The sequence below is a fragment of the Alternaria dauci genome, chromosome 5, assembly GCF_042100115.1.
Source record: "Alternaria dauci strain A2016 chromosome 5, whole genome shotgun sequence".
Lineage (NCBI taxonomy): Eukaryota > Fungi > Ascomycota > Dothideomycetes > Pleosporales > Pleosporaceae > Alternaria > Alternaria dauci.
The window spans coordinates 2,311,645-2,329,085 of NC_091276.1; the positions used below are offsets into that span (position 1 = coordinate 2,311,645).

A 17,441-nucleotide genomic window follows, 5' to 3' on the forward strand; every position below is an offset into this window, starting at 1 on the left:
CAAAGGTAGCTTCGAGCCTTTCACCTGGTACACGCCAACATAGGCACTGCAGACATCATGGTGTAGGTGCCACAGGTGCACACATGCAGGCGCACGCCATACTGACCATCGGCAGCTACACAGCATCTTTTGCCTTCTTCGAGGCGCTCTGGGAGTATGGCGTCAGCCATGTCTTCGTCAACCTTGGGTCGGACCATCCGTCCATCATCGAAGCTATCGTCAAGGGCCAGAACGAGAAGAAGGGGCAGTTCCCCAAGATCATCACATGTCCCAACGAGGTAGGTGCTCGAGGCCCATTGTGGCTAAGCGCAGAGGCTGACGGGTACAGATGGTCGCCCTCTCCATGGCGGACGGATATGCCAGACTGACGGGCAAACCTCAGTGCGTCATCGTACACGTCGACGTGGGAACGCAGGGCCTCGGGGCCGCCGTCCACAACGCCTCATGCGGTCGCGCACCTGTTCTCATATTCGCCGGCCTGTCGCCATTCACCATCGAAGGCGAGATGCGCGGCAGCAGGACCGAATACATCCACTGGATACAAGACGTGCCGGACCAGAAGCAGATTGTGGCACAGTACTGCAGATATGCTGGGGAGATCAAGTCGGGCAAAAACGTCAAGCAGATGGTCAATCGGGCCTTGTCCTTTGCCATGAGTGATCCCAAGGGGCCCGTCTACCTCTACGGTGCTCGTGAGCCCATGGAAGAGGACCTGACACCGTACAAGCTGCAGATGGACTACTGGCAGCCTATTGAGCCGGCTGCTCTTCCTCCAAAGGGCGTCAAGACGATTGCTGAAGCCCTGGTCAACGCCCAGGAGCCGCTCATCATCACCGGATACTCTGGTCGAAACCACGACGCAGTGCAAGAGCTCGTGCGTCTGGCCGACAACGTCAAAGGCATTCGCGTGCTAGACACTGGCGGATCCGACATGTGCTTTCCGGCAAACCACCCAGCCTGGCTTGGCCTTCGATACGGCAACGATCCCGCCATCAAGTCTGCCGATGTCATTCTAGTCCTTGACTGCGACGTGCCGTGGATCAACACTCAGTGTCACCCCAAGAACAACGCAAAGATCCTTCACATCGATGTTGATCCCCTGAAACAGCAGATGCCCGTCTTCTACCTCAATGCCATACAGCGCTACCGAGCCGACTCGTATACCTCACTGACGCAGCTTAACGAATACCTCGAGTCGCAGCTCAAGGAAAAGCTTTCTAGCCAGCTCTTCAGCCAGCGATGGTCAGCACTGCAAGAGTCTCACAAGAAGAAACTTGAAGGCATCGCTAGTGAGGCCAAGGTCGACGAAAACGGCCATTTCAGCACGCCATACCTCTGCTCCCAGCTCAAGAAGCTCTGCCCAAATGACACCATCTGGGCGATTGAGGCAGTCACCCAGACCGGATTTGTTGCGGATCAGATCCAAGCTACACTTCCAGGCTCATGGATAAACTGCGGTGGTGGTGGTCTTGGGTGGTCTGGAGGTGGTGCGCTTGGTATCAAGCTCGCGACCGACTCCGAAGGAAAGAAGCAATTCGTATGCCAGATTGTCGGCGACGGCACATACCTCTTCTCCGTCCCTGGATCGGTATACTGGATCGCCCAGCGTTACAACATCCCCATTCTTACCGTCGTACTCAACAACAAGGGCTGGAACGCGCCACGAAGGTCTATGCTGCTAGTACATCCCGACGGAGAGGGCTCAAAAGTCAGCAATGAGGAGCTCAATATTAGTTTCGCACCGACCCCAGATTATTCGGGCATCGCCAAGGCGGCAAGCGGTGGGCACATTTGGGCTGCGCATGCAAGTACTGCAGACGAGCTTAGCAAATTACTTCCGGAGGCCATCAAGAGTGTCCTTAGTGGGACGTCAGCGGTCCTGGACGCGCATCTCGAGGGACCAGAAGGCAAATATGGAGGTGGAAAGGGTCGCCTGGGCTGAGTGCAACCGTGTTGATGCGTCTTCATCACCTCGGAAAAGGTTGAGCTGTTGTGTTGTGGATATTGTGGTCCATGCTGGAGACACATGTGAAAATGAACTATTTCTCCACCCGCAAGCACCTATGAGAGCCACATAATACTGACAGTGTCGAACTTTCCAAGCAATGCACTCGTGTTAGTTGGGAGACCGAGAGTCTCTTTCGGGCCGGATCTTGCCCTCGGCCGAGCAGTGCGCGACCGAACGTGGCTGCTGCTCTGAACTTACAAGCACTACCATACCAAAACGTAGTCAGCCTCGAGAAACAAGGCTCAATGGATACTTGGCAGCCTGGATATCTTTTCCGGACGTCGACGTGCCACACTGTGGCTGTGGGTGATGAAAGCACTGAGATGTATAAATGACAATGAAGCCTCGAAGTATCAGGGGAAGCACCAGACATCTCCTCACTGTAACAACAGCCCATTGTTTCACCGTTCATCATTCCATCATCCTGAAAATGCATTTCAGATCACCCTTCACGAACACGGCTCTCGCCTTCGCTTTAGGCGCGATGGCTGTGTCTATACCTTGCGATCAATCCGTGTCTTGTTCACCAACCGTGCCTCCAAACAACATGTCCGTAGACAGTATCAATGCGACTGCTTTTGCGTTGATGGCAAGTAATCCAATACACTGCACAACAATCAAGATAACTAATGGTTACAGTACGGATATCCTCTTACCCTATATGTCCAGACTTTTGAGCCGACCCTCCGGGCAGTTGGCGCCAACGCTATTCAGCACGAAGAAAGACTATCCACCGAGGGTCTTGAGGTCCTGGTCCGGCCGAACGTTGATACGTTGTACTCCAAAGTTGCGATTGATCTTTCGCACGCGGATGCAGTACTCTCCCTCCCTGATATTCCCGATGATAGATACTACGTCGTTCCTTTCTACGATTTGTGAGTCACTCCCAGTCGACTGGCTTCAGCCGTACAGGCCTCAGCTGACTCCTGTTCAAATCTTTAGGTATGGGAACAATTTTGCCAACCTCGGGTCCGTCATCGATAGTCCTCCGGGGGACTATCTCATCACGGTCGCAGGAGATGATGAGTCAGGCCTCCTGATGCTCGATAAGGACAAATCTCGACGCTCCAAATACAAGGGAATCATCAAGTCACCCACCGCGTATGGAGGCATCATGCTTCGCATCGTTCTCAAGAACAACACAACCGACGTGGATGAAGTCAAAACCATTCAGTCTCACATCAAGATAACAATAATTGAACGTGAAGGAGAATCGATAGCCCCAGCCCTAACGCTTAGTCTTCTTGGTGATGGCCAACTCTCACCTGCTGCTCTCCTCCTTCCGTTCAACTTCAGCGTCGCTCAGACAACTCAGACTCTCCAGCTCTTGGCTAAGCTGCACCCATCGAATCCACCCATGGAAAGATCAGACCTGGATCGCGTCAACTATATGCTTGCCGCCGCTGGCATCAGAGACGGGGACTACACCGCCCCAGCTGGCCTCGACCATGCCCAAATCTACAGTATCATGGGCGAAGACTTCCTATCCCTTCTGGACCCATCAAGCCACGCCTTCAACCAAAACGGCTGGTTCACCCTCCTCCCCAGCATGAGTGGCAGCTTCGGCATACAGTACACCGCTCGTGCATACATTGCGTGGTTCGGCTACCTCCAGCTCGCTCATTACGTAGCAGCATATCCTACCTACAACGATCCGGCGCTGCCCGTCACTGCGCTGGTTACAATGCGGCTGGCAGCGAATGAGTCTTACATCATGACCTTCTCTGGGAAGCCGCCTGTCACTGGTTTCTGGAGCCTGACAGCATACGACAGCACGAATTACTTGGTACCGAATGACCTGAACCGATACTCGCTGGGTGATCGCAGCAACTTGACCTACCCGGACGGTACGCACCTCTACGCGGATGCGGATAGCGACGGCGCATTCTCAATCTTGATCCAGCCAGCAGATGTGGCACCGAGCTCGAACTGGACTAATAACTGGCTGCCCGCCCCTGTTGGCGGTGGAGACTTTTCCGTGAATTGTAAGTTACTATATGGACTTGAAAAGAAGGGGAGACGTGCTAATGAACGCCATTTAGTGAGATGGTATGGGGTTACTCCGGCGCTTTCGAACGGAAGCTATGTGTACCCTATCGTGACCAAGCAGGGGAGTGTCTACTAGGCGCTCGATCAGCATGGTATCAAGACAGATTAATCTACTGAATTCGCTATGAATTGATTTGAAGGGTATTGAGAAGCGAGAGATGGTGTTAGGAGGTTGTGAGTTTTCCAAATTCATATTCGCTACATCCACTCATTTGAAAGGCTGGCAAGCAACAATCGCTCGTTGCCATAGCAGTAATATTATTGTTCACAATGGAAATGATATCGAGCTCCTGTTGAATGGTGTAGAGAGTAGTTTCGCTCCATCGCTTGTATACGAATATGTTGTGCATGGATTCAGACGTGCTATGGTCAGCAACCCACCTATAACGAATTCACTAATTCGAAGTCCTCAAATGCAATATTCATGGAGACATCACAAATCCTGATTCTATGTGCCAATAATATACACCTGGCTGATGCTGGAACTCTATGTCCCCTGTTTACGCATTCGTAATGCCATGCTTCGGATCGGCCACGTTGTTCGTTGATCAAGTAGCGAAGTGTGGAATGCAGGTAATGAGTGTGTGGCCCGAGAAAAGAGGCGCAAAAGCCTTCTACATCCTTATTGGCCACAACTCTACATGACTGCGCATAATACGTTCAGTGTTTTGACATCTCTCGCGTGTTCATCCAACATCTCCTCCAAAGTCTTCGCTCTTGCGGCCTCGAAAGCTCCCTCAAGGATAGCCTGTCTTGTCAGATTCAGAAAGTTGCCTGCTGTCGCGCAATATTTATGAGCACCTGTGACAGCACGAAAATACATGGATTCAATTGCCCACACAGCTCGCGCTTAGTCCTGCGAGATATCATGTCCTGTTTTCGATGCTGTTTTTTAGTACAGGAATACACTTGTTCATCGGACTGAGCCGCAAAGAGCTTCTGCGGCTTCTGCATCTTCTCGAAAGCTTTGTCACAATAACATGGGCAATCTTTTCGCGTTTGGCATACAACTTCGACGACGAAGATCTCTTCTGACCAAAATGACCATATCAAGCACTCACGTAGATGCTTCTTGAGACAGTATCTCTTGTGTGGCTACATATTATAAAGCATCTCAAGTGTTGTGTTTTTTATCAATGAAGACCTCTTGAGAGATGTATTGATGACCAGGTAAGACCATGTCACGACTCAGCTCTTATATATTTGCATTATGCGCCAGTAGTCGTACTTTTCTTGGCGCAGTGCAGCAATGTATGCTCCACGCTTTCATCGTAGACTGAAGTCAAGTGGGGACTCGGGGGATAGTCTAGAGCGGCGAATCCGGCGTGACTGTTGCATGGTAGCATCGCATCTTCCTCCGTACATTGGCACCCAGATACGTTTCATCGTAATAACACATGTCGCGCATGTGAGAGATCAAGCGTGCTACCGGCCGCGGTCTTCTCCCAGGACAGCCCAAGTGGACTCGCCAATACGCTTGTGGGTATACAAGACTACAAGTTCAGCTAAGAATGTTGTTACACCCACCAGTTGGCGGATTAAGCGACTTGTCGCCACGCCCCATTGCACCATGTTCGACGGTCCATCCCGTAATATTATCGTTCCCTAGCGGCTCCCTTGCCTTATCTGCATCTGGGCAGAGGCTGAAGCGGCGCTTGGTATCTTGGAGCGGAAATGGTCATCCTGTGAAGCTTGGTTGGCTCGCCTAGTACCCTGAATATAGACAGTTGGTTTCAGGGCTACTCGTCCTACACAACCTATCTTCGCCCATGTGGTCGCTCGACATATTGCTGTCCACGATTTCAAAGGCACTCCAATTGCTAGTATGGCCTCAGGACGTTTGCAATTTATGTGCTCGCATTAATTAATGATAAGTGGGGGAGGAGTGAGACCTTTGGGTGACTAAGTATGTGGTCGAAAAAGGCATCCCGCTACGGGCACAAATATTCCACCGACCCGCTTTACCCCGCACACGCTACTGGCAACCGCTGATCTGTCAAGCTTCATCACGACACCGTCCGTAACGGTTGTACTGCCAAGCTCCTGACAAGAAATCCTTCATGCATTCTCCTACCTATGAAGGATCACTACCCCAGATGCCAACTACGGGGTAAGGCTTGACCTTGTTCAACGCCAAGTGGACTCTTCCCCGGATTCGCTGCGATAGACCGAGAAACAGCTTGGAACAGCAGGTGTTGCGGTAAACATGGGACGATGGTAGTCCTCGTGCATGTCCCCGCATGGTATGACTGTAATGATAGTGAGGTAACATTAGGAGTATGGCTCGGCAACAAAGCCTTCGAGACGAGGCAGCGAAGATAAGAAGCCACTCACCCTTCGCTCAAGAGAATCATCACCGCGCTAAATTCTAAATTCTGAACTCTGAACTCTTCTCAAACGTTTCACGACCAAGACCACTCATCATCAACGAATGGGCTGCTTCAACACTCATGCATCGGGTACTCTGGACCCGCCAGAGGTCCGCAACTGGCGGATCCACCTCATCGCACTCATCGCTTCGATGTCTGCACTAGCTAGTAGGTTTCGGTGTAGCAATGTGCATGCAGATGTCTAACACGCGAGTAGTGGGCTACGACACAGCCGTCATCGGTGGGACCATGGCTCTCACCTCTTTCATTCGTGATTTCGGCATGAATGACATTGCAAAGAGCAACCGTGACACGATTCAAGGCAATATTGTCTCCACATTTCAGGTCAGTACCGCTGCTTCTACCATCCTGTCATCACAGACTGACCCTAGACAGGCGGGATGTTTTTTCGGTGCACTCATCGCTTTCCCTTTCGCCGAACGCATCGGACGAAAGAAGACCATGATAATAGCTTCCACAATATTTCTACTCGGTGGTACACTCATGACTGCTTCCCGAGGCAGTCTCAACATGATATACGGTGGACGAGCCGTAGCAGGCCTCGGCATTGGTGCATCGAGTATGGTTGTACCTGTCTACATCTCTGAAACTGCGCCACCTTCCATCCGTGGTAGACTGGTTGGTATATTCGAGATTGCTTCCCAAGGCGGAGGTATGTTGGGCTTCTGGATCAACTATGCTTGTGATCGATCCATCAGTGTCGAAGGCACGACGCAGTGGGTAGTACCGCTCGCGATCCAGCTCATTCCTGGTCTACTATTGCTCCTCGGTGTTGCATGGTGTCCAGAGTCACCGCGATACCTCGCAAAGAAGGACAACTTCGAAGGAGCAGAACGTATCTTGTGTAAGATTCGGTGCCTGGACGGATCACACGCGTACATTCAGCACGAGATGAGCGAGATTCGGGCGCAAGTCGAGGAACGCAGTGCTAACCGTCAGAGCAAGAAGGCCCAGTTCATGAAGCTGTTCCAGAAGGGCGTGCGAAACCGAATGGCCATCGGTCTTGCACTCATGTTCTTGCAATCCTTCACAGGCGTAAGTACATGCAACCATATATAGCGGAACAGATGCTAAACTTGCAGGTAAATATTATCACGTACTATGCTCCGCGCATCTTCGAAACACTGGGTATCTCCGGCACTTCGCTCAAGTTATTTTCCACTGGTTTCTACGGTATCGCAAAGACACTCGGCATGTTCACCTTTACCTTCATCGTGGTCGAGAAGGTTGGGCGTCGCAAGGGACTTATTTGGGGAGCAGCGCTCGGTTGCATCCCCATGTGGTATATTGGAGGATATGTCATGAAAGCTGATCCCGCTGGAGCTGCTTTGAGAGGCGATGTTTCACGTAACGGTTGGGGTTACCTGGCCATGGTCTGCGTTTACGTCAACGCCTTCATCATCTGCGCTACATGGCAAGGCATCACCTGGACCTATGCATCGGAGATCTTCCCACTCGACATCCGCATGCTGTGCGTATCGCTGACGACTGCTGACACCTGGCTTGGTTCGTTCATCATCGCGCGCAGCACGCCGTACATGATCTCAGATCTTGGCTACGGCGCATACTTCTTCTTTGCTACCATTCTTGCAATGATGGGTGTTTGGAGTTTCTTCTTTGTACCTGAGACGAAAGGCATTAGTCTTGAGGAGATGGACGCCCTCTTCCTGAGGCCCATGCATCAGGCTGTGTGGGCGCAGCTCCGCGGTAGGCCGATTTTGACCAATGAGGAGGTCATCGCAAGAAATAAGGGGTTGGAGCCAGGAAATGAGAAAAACGTTGGCGTAGAGAGGATCGAAGTCGTAAAGAGATAAGACTAATGAACGGCGATGAGGGGAGCACGATCAATGATGGTGGACTAATTTGCCTCATGCTCTTTGTCGCCGAAGAAGACGGGCAGACGCGCATGGCCACATTCGCGGCATTCAATCCAAAACTCGTCTTCAATACCTTCCTCGTCTCTTATATCTTCACATCTAATTCTTCGCGCGTATCCCTCTTACCAAGACTCATGTCGTCCAGCTTGATCCGTTCTCTGCAGCTCTTGCCCAGTACAAACGCGACACCAAATCATCCTCGATGTTCCGCGCCCATAACAACAATACATCTCTTCCTTCATGCGCCCCTGCCGAAACAGTATAGTTTCTAGTCTGATTCGTCACTGCCCATTTCGGGTAGGATGACATCACCAGAGGTCCATGCGTGAGCTTCCCTGTTGTCTCATTGCTTCCCTGCCACACCTGCAAGGGCCCTGCATAAGAGAGCGTATGACGTCCGATACGTGCCCACTCGGCGTCGGTATGTTCATCGGCGGGAGCGGGTATTGCACCAGGCTCAGTGGACCATAGATTCACAGAGACATAGCCAAGAGGGTGATAGATGAGCATCCCCGCTGGACGATGACCGAGCCCACCCACGAGGGGACGATCAGTGCCATTCAGGTATTCCCTGGTGCGCTGTTAGGAAAATGTGATATGCGGGATGAGGACAGCGGAATATTACGATGTCTGGTTCAGGATTTGCCAAGCACCACCGAGCACTGCAGCGATGTTGTCCGGAAGTACCATCGTGTGAAGGATGAAGCATAAGTTGATAAAATGACAATTATTCAAGTAAAAGACGAAGGGTAGTTCTTGCGCATTGATAAACACAATCTTCCATACCCATAAACGTGCCAGACGTCTTTGCCAGACGTTCATCGGTGAAACCTGCAGAGCCGACCTGCGTGTAATATCATTGATAACAAAAGACCAACATGTCAGCACCTGAATTTTGGACACCAGTAGGGAAATATGCTCGATCGCCCGCATCTGACCGAGCGATTGTTGCGGAGATACCAACCATAGTATAAGCTTCATCAATATCCACACCCTCGGGACTAACATATCTTGCTTGACGCCCGATGGCTAATTGGTACCTAATTATAGGCTTTGCAAATGTTTTTGAAACACGGTTGTGTCTCGGCTTCGCCGTGATATTGAATCGACTATCACTTCTTACCTCGTTCTAGTAATGAACGGCATATCCTATGATGCGCCTTTTCCGTTGCATGATTGAAGTCTGGGGGTCCTCATGTCCACGTTAATGGCACCTGTGTTACGACATATGAAAGAAGCGACAAAGCAGGGCTAAGAACTAGAGGTCTTAGAATATCGCTATGGAATTAAAGCTCTCTGGCATATGCAGCCCGTAGCTCGAACAGTCTAGATTGGCCCGAGCTCGTTACAAAATTGAGCAAAGGTTACTAGACCATGATGCAGCTGACGTAATCGGTGTTTAGCGTCGATCCCCACTTTCCCCTGCGAGACAACAAGAGTCCTGCCCAGTTATACCATAGCTGGAACAGCTCAAGTACGCTCCAAGACACCTGACAATGCAAGCCTTGCTCCACAGAACACCTATCACGTGCGCTGGAAAAGATCCCACAATAGCGACATGAAGATTCGAGAAACACGACGGCACCAACAGTGAGGCTTCCGGCTATGAGAGTTAAGCTTCGACGACAAGCTTAGGCTCCTGTACCCAGCATGGCGCTTCCCAGGCCGATGCTGCAGAATGCAGCGAAGCCGCGCCGTCCGTTTGGCCTCTGTGGGCTTTCCGAAACAACGATTGTACTGTACTGTACATCGTATTCAGGTATTGCCTAGGAAAGAAGCCCTTGGGAATTGCCGAGGAACCCGGACGCGATGATTGGCTGAAACGGCGGATGATCTGCGTCGGGCCGAGAGCTTGCGCAGTACCGAGGCGTTGTCTGTAAGCTGATTGGTCGCTAATTCGCATGAGGGACTGGCCGAAAGACTATCTTGTAGACCGACTTCAGGTCTGTCAAAAATGAGGCGGACTCTCGCGTTTATTTACGCCATTCATTGATCCCCGGCTGCTCTGAATCCGGACATTCATCATGGACGAATCAGAATGTCCAAGAAGAGCCGCACAAAGGACCGTAACCAAATTTCCGCCCTCGTTATCGTTGTCGGTCTCGTTCTCATCAGGAATGGCGCTTCTTTCCGGCAATCTGGATCTTGCTACATATTGCATTCAGGTAACTTTGACAAGGCTAAACGACGAGCCATGATGAATTGCATACAAACTCTAATGCAGGTACACTGTTGACAAGAACTCCTTGCTTAGTGCCTAATTCTGATCCCTTTAGTGGGGTGTCACCTTGTAGTATAAGACTCAACACATCATGAATGTTGATGATCAGTCAGAACTACATCTCCTGCGGTTCTTCCAAAAACTATCGAACTTCTGTCATCTACATTATGGCTTTGCACACTCCTTCATTGTTGAGGAAAACGCTTCTATTCTGTTCCTTGATCACCACTATCATCTCAGCACCAGTCGATAGTGGACCAACAGTCACGCTGGCCTCAGGCGTTATCGTAGGAACTACTACTAAGCCTATAAATCAACCATCTTTGACAGCCTCAGCTAACGCCTACTTGGGGGTGCCTTTCGCGAAGTCGCCTCCCGTGCGCTTCTCGCCACCAGAAGCAGCAATACCATGGTCTACTCCTCTGCAAGCCCAGAACATCAAGCCAGCATGCATTCAGCAGTTCCCGGGTACTGGCGAGCTCCGTGCTAAGGTCATAGAGTACTTCAACAACCCCACTTACCCACCCCCTGAGGAGAGTGAAGACTGCCTATACCTCAACGTATACACGCCTCCGGGGGTTACGGCTTCCAGCAAAAAGGCCGTGATGTTTTGGCTTTTCGGGGTATGCCATACTCTGTTTTGTATCTCGTGAAACGATACTGATCAGTGCAGGGTAACCTCGCTTTTGGAACTGGAGGACTAGCATACTATGATGGAAGCTCTCTCGCCATCAATGAAGACGTCGTTGTAGTCACTATCAATTATCGCACAAATAGTAAGTGTTTTTGTCCCCTCAAGTTTCAACGGTCACTGGCTAACATGCTCAACTTCAGTCTTCGGTTTCTCCAACTCACCCGAAGTGCCTTTTGGATCTCAGAACGCTGGTTTCTTGGACCAAAGATTTGCATTGCAATGGGTACAAGAGAACATTTCACAGTTCGGAGGCGATCCGACTCGCGTGATGATTTTCGGCGAATCCGCAGGCGGCGAATCAGTCAAGCAATTGCTAGCCAACCCACCAAACCCGTTACCCTTCTCGTCGGCCATTCTTCAGTCTCAAAATGCAGTGCTTCCTGGAAATGGCCTGCAAAACTACAAGCAGGTACTGCTAAACTTCGGCTGCGCGGACGTCGATTGTCTTCGCAAGGTACCTGCAGTAGATATCAAAGCGTATATTGAATCGAAGTCGCTGTCCTTTCCACCAGTCAACAACGATGGCACCTCAACACCCGATGTCAGACTTAGCATATCCACAGGGAAGTTCGCTAATGTACCGACGATGTTAGGATCTAATTTGAATGAAGCACGTGTCTTCTTGGAGGTGGTTGGCTTGACCGATGGTACTACGGCTGTAAGCAGCTTATTTGATCGGTACAACATCACGTCGAAGGCCGTCCGGGACTCTATCATCGCCTCGTATGCTGCGCAAGGCATCACTGACCTTTATGAGGTAGCCGATAGGCTTGTGACAGATCTAGTCTTCACATGCACGACTGGACGGCTGGCAAATTACCTTGCCATTTCCGGACGCACGACTTATCGGTATCTATTCACCCCTGCTTTCCCCTCCGTTGCGCTCTTCCCCAACCCAGGCGCATACCACACGATCGAGATTCCGGAGGTCTTTGGCATGTATCCGCTTTCGAACCAATTCGGTACTGCAACGCAACAGCAGATCCAACTCAGTGCTTTCATGCAGAAAACGTGGGCGAACTTTGCAAAGAACCCTGCTGGAGGTGTGGGATGGCCGAAGGTTGGCAGTGCTTTTGGAAAGGAACTGGGTGTATTAGGAAAAGATGGCAGTAGTGGAGTGACCGTTCGGCCATTGCTTGAGGCGGATTACGCTTGCCCACTCTATGCCGGCATTGAAGATGTCCTGGGTTTATCCTTCAAGTAAGCGATATGAAAAAGCTCTTCGTCATGCGCACAGAAACCTGTTAAGAAAACCCAATTACTATTGATCTGGTACGTTTACATAGCGACGGAACTATTTCACGCCTGATACACTAAACTCACAACAAATAATGTTATGACAACAAACGCCAGTACTACAACGAATATGGCTAATCCAGTCTTCCTTCGCTCACTCAGCCTTCCTAATACAAACTCTTTACTGCGATCTTTCTTTAGCAATGGTATGGAGAGTAGAAATCCGATGCCAGCAAGCCAATATCCAACAGGAATAATGATCGCCAAGCACAGTTGTGTGGCCTTCCTATAGCTCTCACTTGTTGTCTCCTCGTTCATTAATGCTAGACCAATGATCTGTGGACCTGAAGAATAGATGAGTACTTGTACGCTGCCCCAAATGGCAAGACCGAACGTCTTATAGCGCGGTGGAAGAAGCAACGCAATGAGCGCAAAGAGGCAGCCTAGCCATAGTTCTGCAGTTAGATACGCCAGAGCCATGACGCCGTAAAGGACTTTGATACCTCGGTCTTCTGAACCGTCCGCGATGTCGCGCGAGAATACCATGAGCAGAACGAAGAGCGAGCTCATCATGCCTCCGATACCGGTCAGGTAAACCGGTGTCAACTGAGTACGTGGCCATAGCACTGACGTGAGAATGCCGCCACTTAGCACTGCGACTGATCCTACAACACCGACGATGATGCCATATCGGGAGAAGATCTCGGTGTGCGAAGGGTATGTATCGCCCAGATAGCTGGGCATGTAATATCCAAAGACATTACCACTTAATTGACGGAAGCCACCCGAGAGAACAAGAAGCCAAAATGAGTTCATGCGCAGGATATATGTGAAGGTGGCGAGCAGATCGGACTTGGCGGCTTGCAGTCTTGAAGTGCCTTGAGTGTGGGTTGGTACATCTGTGAAGTCCGCGCCCACGCCGTCGTTATAATCTCGTGCGTTCATTTGCACCAAGCTTGCTCTTCTCTTTGGTTCCCTCAAAACAAGTCGCAACAGTACGGCAACGACACATCCTGTGATACCAATCGCTCGCAAGGCGATGTGCCAGCTCGTACCAGTCTCCGTAAAGGCAGTGGCGATTTGACCGCTGATGGCTTCACCAATGTATACCCCCACATAAAGTACGCTCTCTCCAATGAATACGTTTCTCCATCCCACCAAGTCGCTAATGAGGCTGATAGATAGCGCCTCAACACTCGCCTGCCCAATTCCCATTCCAAGTCTGGCGCAAAACAACTGACCAAAACTGTTCGCTAGAGACTGGAAAACCACACATAGGCTCCACCATGCTGCCGTGACACATAAGACCCATACGCGAGCCGACGTATAGTCCGAGAGGAAAGCGATAGGAAGAGCGAGGATAGCGTAGACAATTCCTGTTGCATACCCGGAGAGCAGCCCATATTGTGTGGAGTTCAGCGAAAGATCAGCTAGTACAGAGGTCTGAAAATATGACAATATGAACTTGTCGTATTGGGCGAGGAAATAGTTAACGAAGAGAAGTATGATGCAGAGATATGCATAGATATTGTCGAATCGTGGCCGTTTTGAGGTAGTCGGATGCGCGGCAGGTATGACCTCATCTTCTCGAGAGCTTTTTGTTCCATCGGTGTAAGGTTGCTTTGGATCGGGCACCATGATCTTAACGTTCGTGATATGCGGGGACTCATCATTGATATTGAAAGATTATATGTAGAGTTTGTAGCTACCAAGCTGTGGCGCAAAATCTATGACGTAACAACCACAACACCCCACAACCGATATAACCGTTGTGATACGATGTCAAGTGTTGCTGCAGTCTAGCCTTTGTGGAAAACTCCAAAATTCACGATGCCTAAGCCAGAACCACAACTCCCTCAAGGCAGTTCTTCGACACTGCGAGGGTTTGCCGAGAGCGTTTCTTTTCACAACTTGCCGGAGTCATTCATCACATCGCGCATCCTCACCTTCCAGAAAGAACAACCAGAAGCGCTGGAGAATAGGGCAATAGTTCGAGCGAAAGTACTCAATCGAAACGTCGCTATCGTTTCTTCCTATGCGCAGATTCATCAAGTTCTTGCCCAGGATGCAGCAGGATATGAAGCTGGTGGCGCGTACTCTGAGCTGATGGCACCGTTCTTTCCGTCACCGAACTTGTTACTGACGGATGGCGAAAATCATACTTCAATGCGGCAGATATGGGAAGCGAGAATGGAGGATCTGAGAGCGATGCTCCATCTTGTCGTGGATTCGCAGACAGATCAACATTTCTCTGAGCCTTCAGCGTCAGAAATCGACATGTACGAGTCCCTGAAGACACTTTCGTGGAAGATATTGCTCGGAACGTTTCTGGACCTTGACAGCAACTGCAATGTGTTTGATACGATAGAATGTTTACAGGAAGACCTACTTCGAGGGCAATTTTCGTTGTTTCCGGTAACCATCAACACAGGCTTTTGGCATTCACCTCGCAAAAAGGGGAAGGAGGCGAACAGAAAGCTTCAAGCGAGGATCTCACAGCACTTGAAAGAAGGAGAAAGTGCATGCCCATTCGCTATCGGAGATGAAAGCGAGTTGCAGGATGTAGCAAAACACTCTGTCCTTTTCACGAGCAGCCTTGCAGTCAAAGCGCTGGCTTCCCTCTTGACAGCTTTGCTGTTGAACCTCTTCTTGTACCAAACAAATGATGGCCAGTCACTAGCAAAGGCTCTGGCTAGTCAAGATGATCCTGAGAGACTTTCGCTCCGCTTACGCGCCATACTCATGGAAACAGAGCGGCTTAGCCCACCCATTGTAGGCATACAGAGACGGTCTACGAGAGATAATATCATCTCATCACCGGGAGCGCAGGCTGACGTAAAGATGCCAAAAGGATGGGACTGTTGGCTCTATTTCGTAGGCGGTGGCCGTGATCCAACAGCTTATGGGTCGACCTGGGATGTGTTCGACGCAAATCGATATCTTGACAAGGATGTGCCCCCCAGTGTAGCCTTCGGAGCGGGTCCAAAGACATGTTTAGGTCGCGACGCAATTCGCGAGATTGTTCTAGCTGTAGCTGAGACAATTTTGCGGCTCGGTATCGGTATACATGGCAATGTTGCATCGCGTGGGGTGCGCGGCTGGCTCGGGTGGGAGCCGAACCATGCGGTGAGGCCAGAAGATTGGGCTCAGCATATGAAGCAGTTACCCACACAGAGACCGTTGGATCCCATCATGATCCGGGTGTCGCGTAGTTCCACATGAGATAGCATCAATACAGTCCTCGCTTGATGTTCCTCTTTGCTATATTGACAGTCAACATGGTCCACCAGAGACCATTCAACCCTACTAGCGTAGCAGTCCCGATTTGACATCGTGTCCTCAACATTTTATACGACTGCCATGGGCCGAGACCATGATGTTGGCCGTACTTGGTCAGAACCCAAACGACAACACCGAACCGTGAAGCACCGAACGTAGTCAAAAAAGCAACATCGATAACAGTATTTGATGTTCCTGTTCGTTGCCGATTCCACCATCGAGCATGCATCAGTGGTGTACTGCCATTCATTAGCAAGAATGCAGTGGTTACCCACATCCCTTTGTCCTTCCCTGCTGCAATGTATGCTTGCAGCACGAGAAACGCGGATGAAAGCAACACGTGATGCGCGAAGGCGACTGGTGACAAGCGAGCCACAGCGCCCAAAGCAGCGCGAAATGATAAGCGACTTTTCATACGGTATGTGTGGACCATAGCGTACGTATCGTACAGGAGGTACACCGTCTCCCATGCGGCCAGCGCGTTAGCCATACGGTTCTGGCCATTGATCATGAGATTCCGCGTGTCGTCCAGGTGCTGCTCCTTCTTATTCGTGTCTTGCATAGATGCGCTCTTCGGCGAAGTTATCGGCCATGATGCGTATCGTAACAACAGCAATGCAGCGATAGAGGTAGTCGTAGCATGCGCTGCCGAAACAGCCTTGTTGAGAGTGACAGGATCTGGTGGCATTATACGGACCTAACCAAAGACCGGAATGAAGCGGAAGTTGACCATTGATTCGAAGATGAGGGGTAGTGCGCTGATAGAGGGTTCAGTAGAGTATCGACGCCCAGGTTGATGAGTTCGGTGGTTTGTTGAAAAGACTCCTCGGCTGACAGACACAAACACTTGTGGTCCGTGCAGCATGTACGTGTACGTCATCGATCATTACATCCCAACCACCTCAAGACCGAACATCGGTTGACATTCATCACACGATTATTAATGTTGTTTACTTACAAGGATGTCGGGTACACTATATGTCCTATATAATGCCGACGCATCCATCATTGGCAAGCTGCGATATGGGTATCGAAAGATTTGCCATTCCACTGAAGGAAACCCAGCTTGTGCAGCCTGTAGGCTTCACTTATCATGGCGATCAATATAGAACTCAGTATGCTGATATGAGCAGGCGATATCACACATGGGGGATTGTCACTGAAGGAGACACCAGCTTGGCTTGAAATGAAGAGGGTGATCGAAGCTGAGTCCGGGTACACAATTGTCCAGTGGCATCGAGATGAGCTATCTGATGAGGTACGTGACTGCTATGGCAGATGTCGCGCTATTGAGCTAGCACACTAAATGTGTGTAGGTAAAGGATTTCGTCAAATCCAATACTGTCCGCTACCCGACCATTATATCGAAAGGAGCCGGCGGCAGCCTTACGGAGGTGATGAACAGCTCAGAGCTTGCAGCTTGCAAAGGAGATGCACAAAATTTCATCTCGCGGCTGCGCGAGGAAGGTGTTATACAGCAGACAAAACCCTCTTCATTCTTGTAGCCCGATTCTTTTTTAACCAAGCGATTCCACCAACCACTTTGTTCTTTGAGCGATACCCAAGCACACTAGAAGAGCCATTGTCCAAGAGAGGTGTTGCAAGTAATGGGGCATACAAGCATGGCCGTGAAGAAAGCTGCGCCTTCAGTTCCTTCGATCAACGCTGGTTGCATTACAATACTGAT

General features: G+C 50.4%; 5 protein-coding genes across 5 annotated transcripts; all 5 read left to right on the forward strand.

Annotated features, from left to right (window-relative positions):
- Window positions 1–57: 57 nt before the first annotated feature.
- On the forward strand, window positions 58–1,942 carry ACET3X_006225 (uncharacterized protein; the record flags this gene model as incomplete). The annotated part of the gene is made up of 3 exons (XM_069452412.1): window positions 58–62; window positions 116–278; window positions 329–1,942. 3 exons carry the CDS (start codon window positions 58–60, stop codon window positions 1,940–1,942), a joined length of 1,782 nt encoding a protein of 593 aa, XP_069306585.1.
- Window positions 1,943–2,849: 907 nt separating this feature from the next.
- ACET3X_006226 (uncharacterized protein) lies at window positions 2,850–4,133 on the forward strand (the record flags this gene model as incomplete). Its single annotated transcript, XM_069452415.1, has 2 exons — window positions 2,850–3,993; window positions 4,051–4,133. The coding sequence occupies 2 exons, from the start codon at window positions 2,850–2,852 to the stop codon at window positions 4,131–4,133; spliced, it is 1,227 nt and encodes a 408-aa protein (XP_069306586.1).
- Window positions 4,134–6,064: 1,931 nt separating this feature from the next.
- ACET3X_006227 (uncharacterized protein) lies at window positions 6,065–8,261 on the forward strand (the record flags this gene model as incomplete). Its single annotated transcript, XM_069452416.1, has 4 exons — window positions 6,065–6,594; window positions 6,644–6,771; window positions 6,823–7,482; window positions 7,530–8,261. The coding sequence occupies exons 1-4, from the start codon at window positions 6,489–6,491 to the stop codon at window positions 8,259–8,261; spliced, it is 1,626 nt and encodes a 541-aa protein (XP_069306587.1). The 5' UTR covers window positions 6,065–6,488.
- A 2,101-nt stretch (window positions 8,262–10,362) lies between these two features.
- ACET3X_006228 (uncharacterized protein) lies at window positions 10,363–12,443 on the forward strand (the record flags this gene model as incomplete). The annotated part of the gene is made up of 4 exons (XM_069452417.1): window positions 10,363–10,489; window positions 10,882–11,168; window positions 11,219–11,321; window positions 11,380–12,443. The coding sequence occupies 4 exons, from the start codon at window positions 10,363–10,365 to the stop codon at window positions 12,441–12,443; spliced, it is 1,581 nt and encodes a 526-aa protein (XP_069306588.1).
- Window positions 12,444–16,716: 4,273 nt separating this feature from the next.
- On the forward strand, window positions 16,717–17,259 carry ACET3X_006229 (uncharacterized protein; the record flags this gene model as incomplete). The annotated part of the gene is made up of 3 exons (XM_069452418.1): window positions 16,717–16,831; window positions 16,888–17,012; window positions 17,071–17,259. 3 exons carry the CDS (start codon window positions 16,717–16,719, stop codon window positions 17,257–17,259), a joined length of 429 nt encoding a protein of 142 aa, XP_069306589.1.
- Window positions 17,260–17,441: the final 182 nt, after the last annotated feature.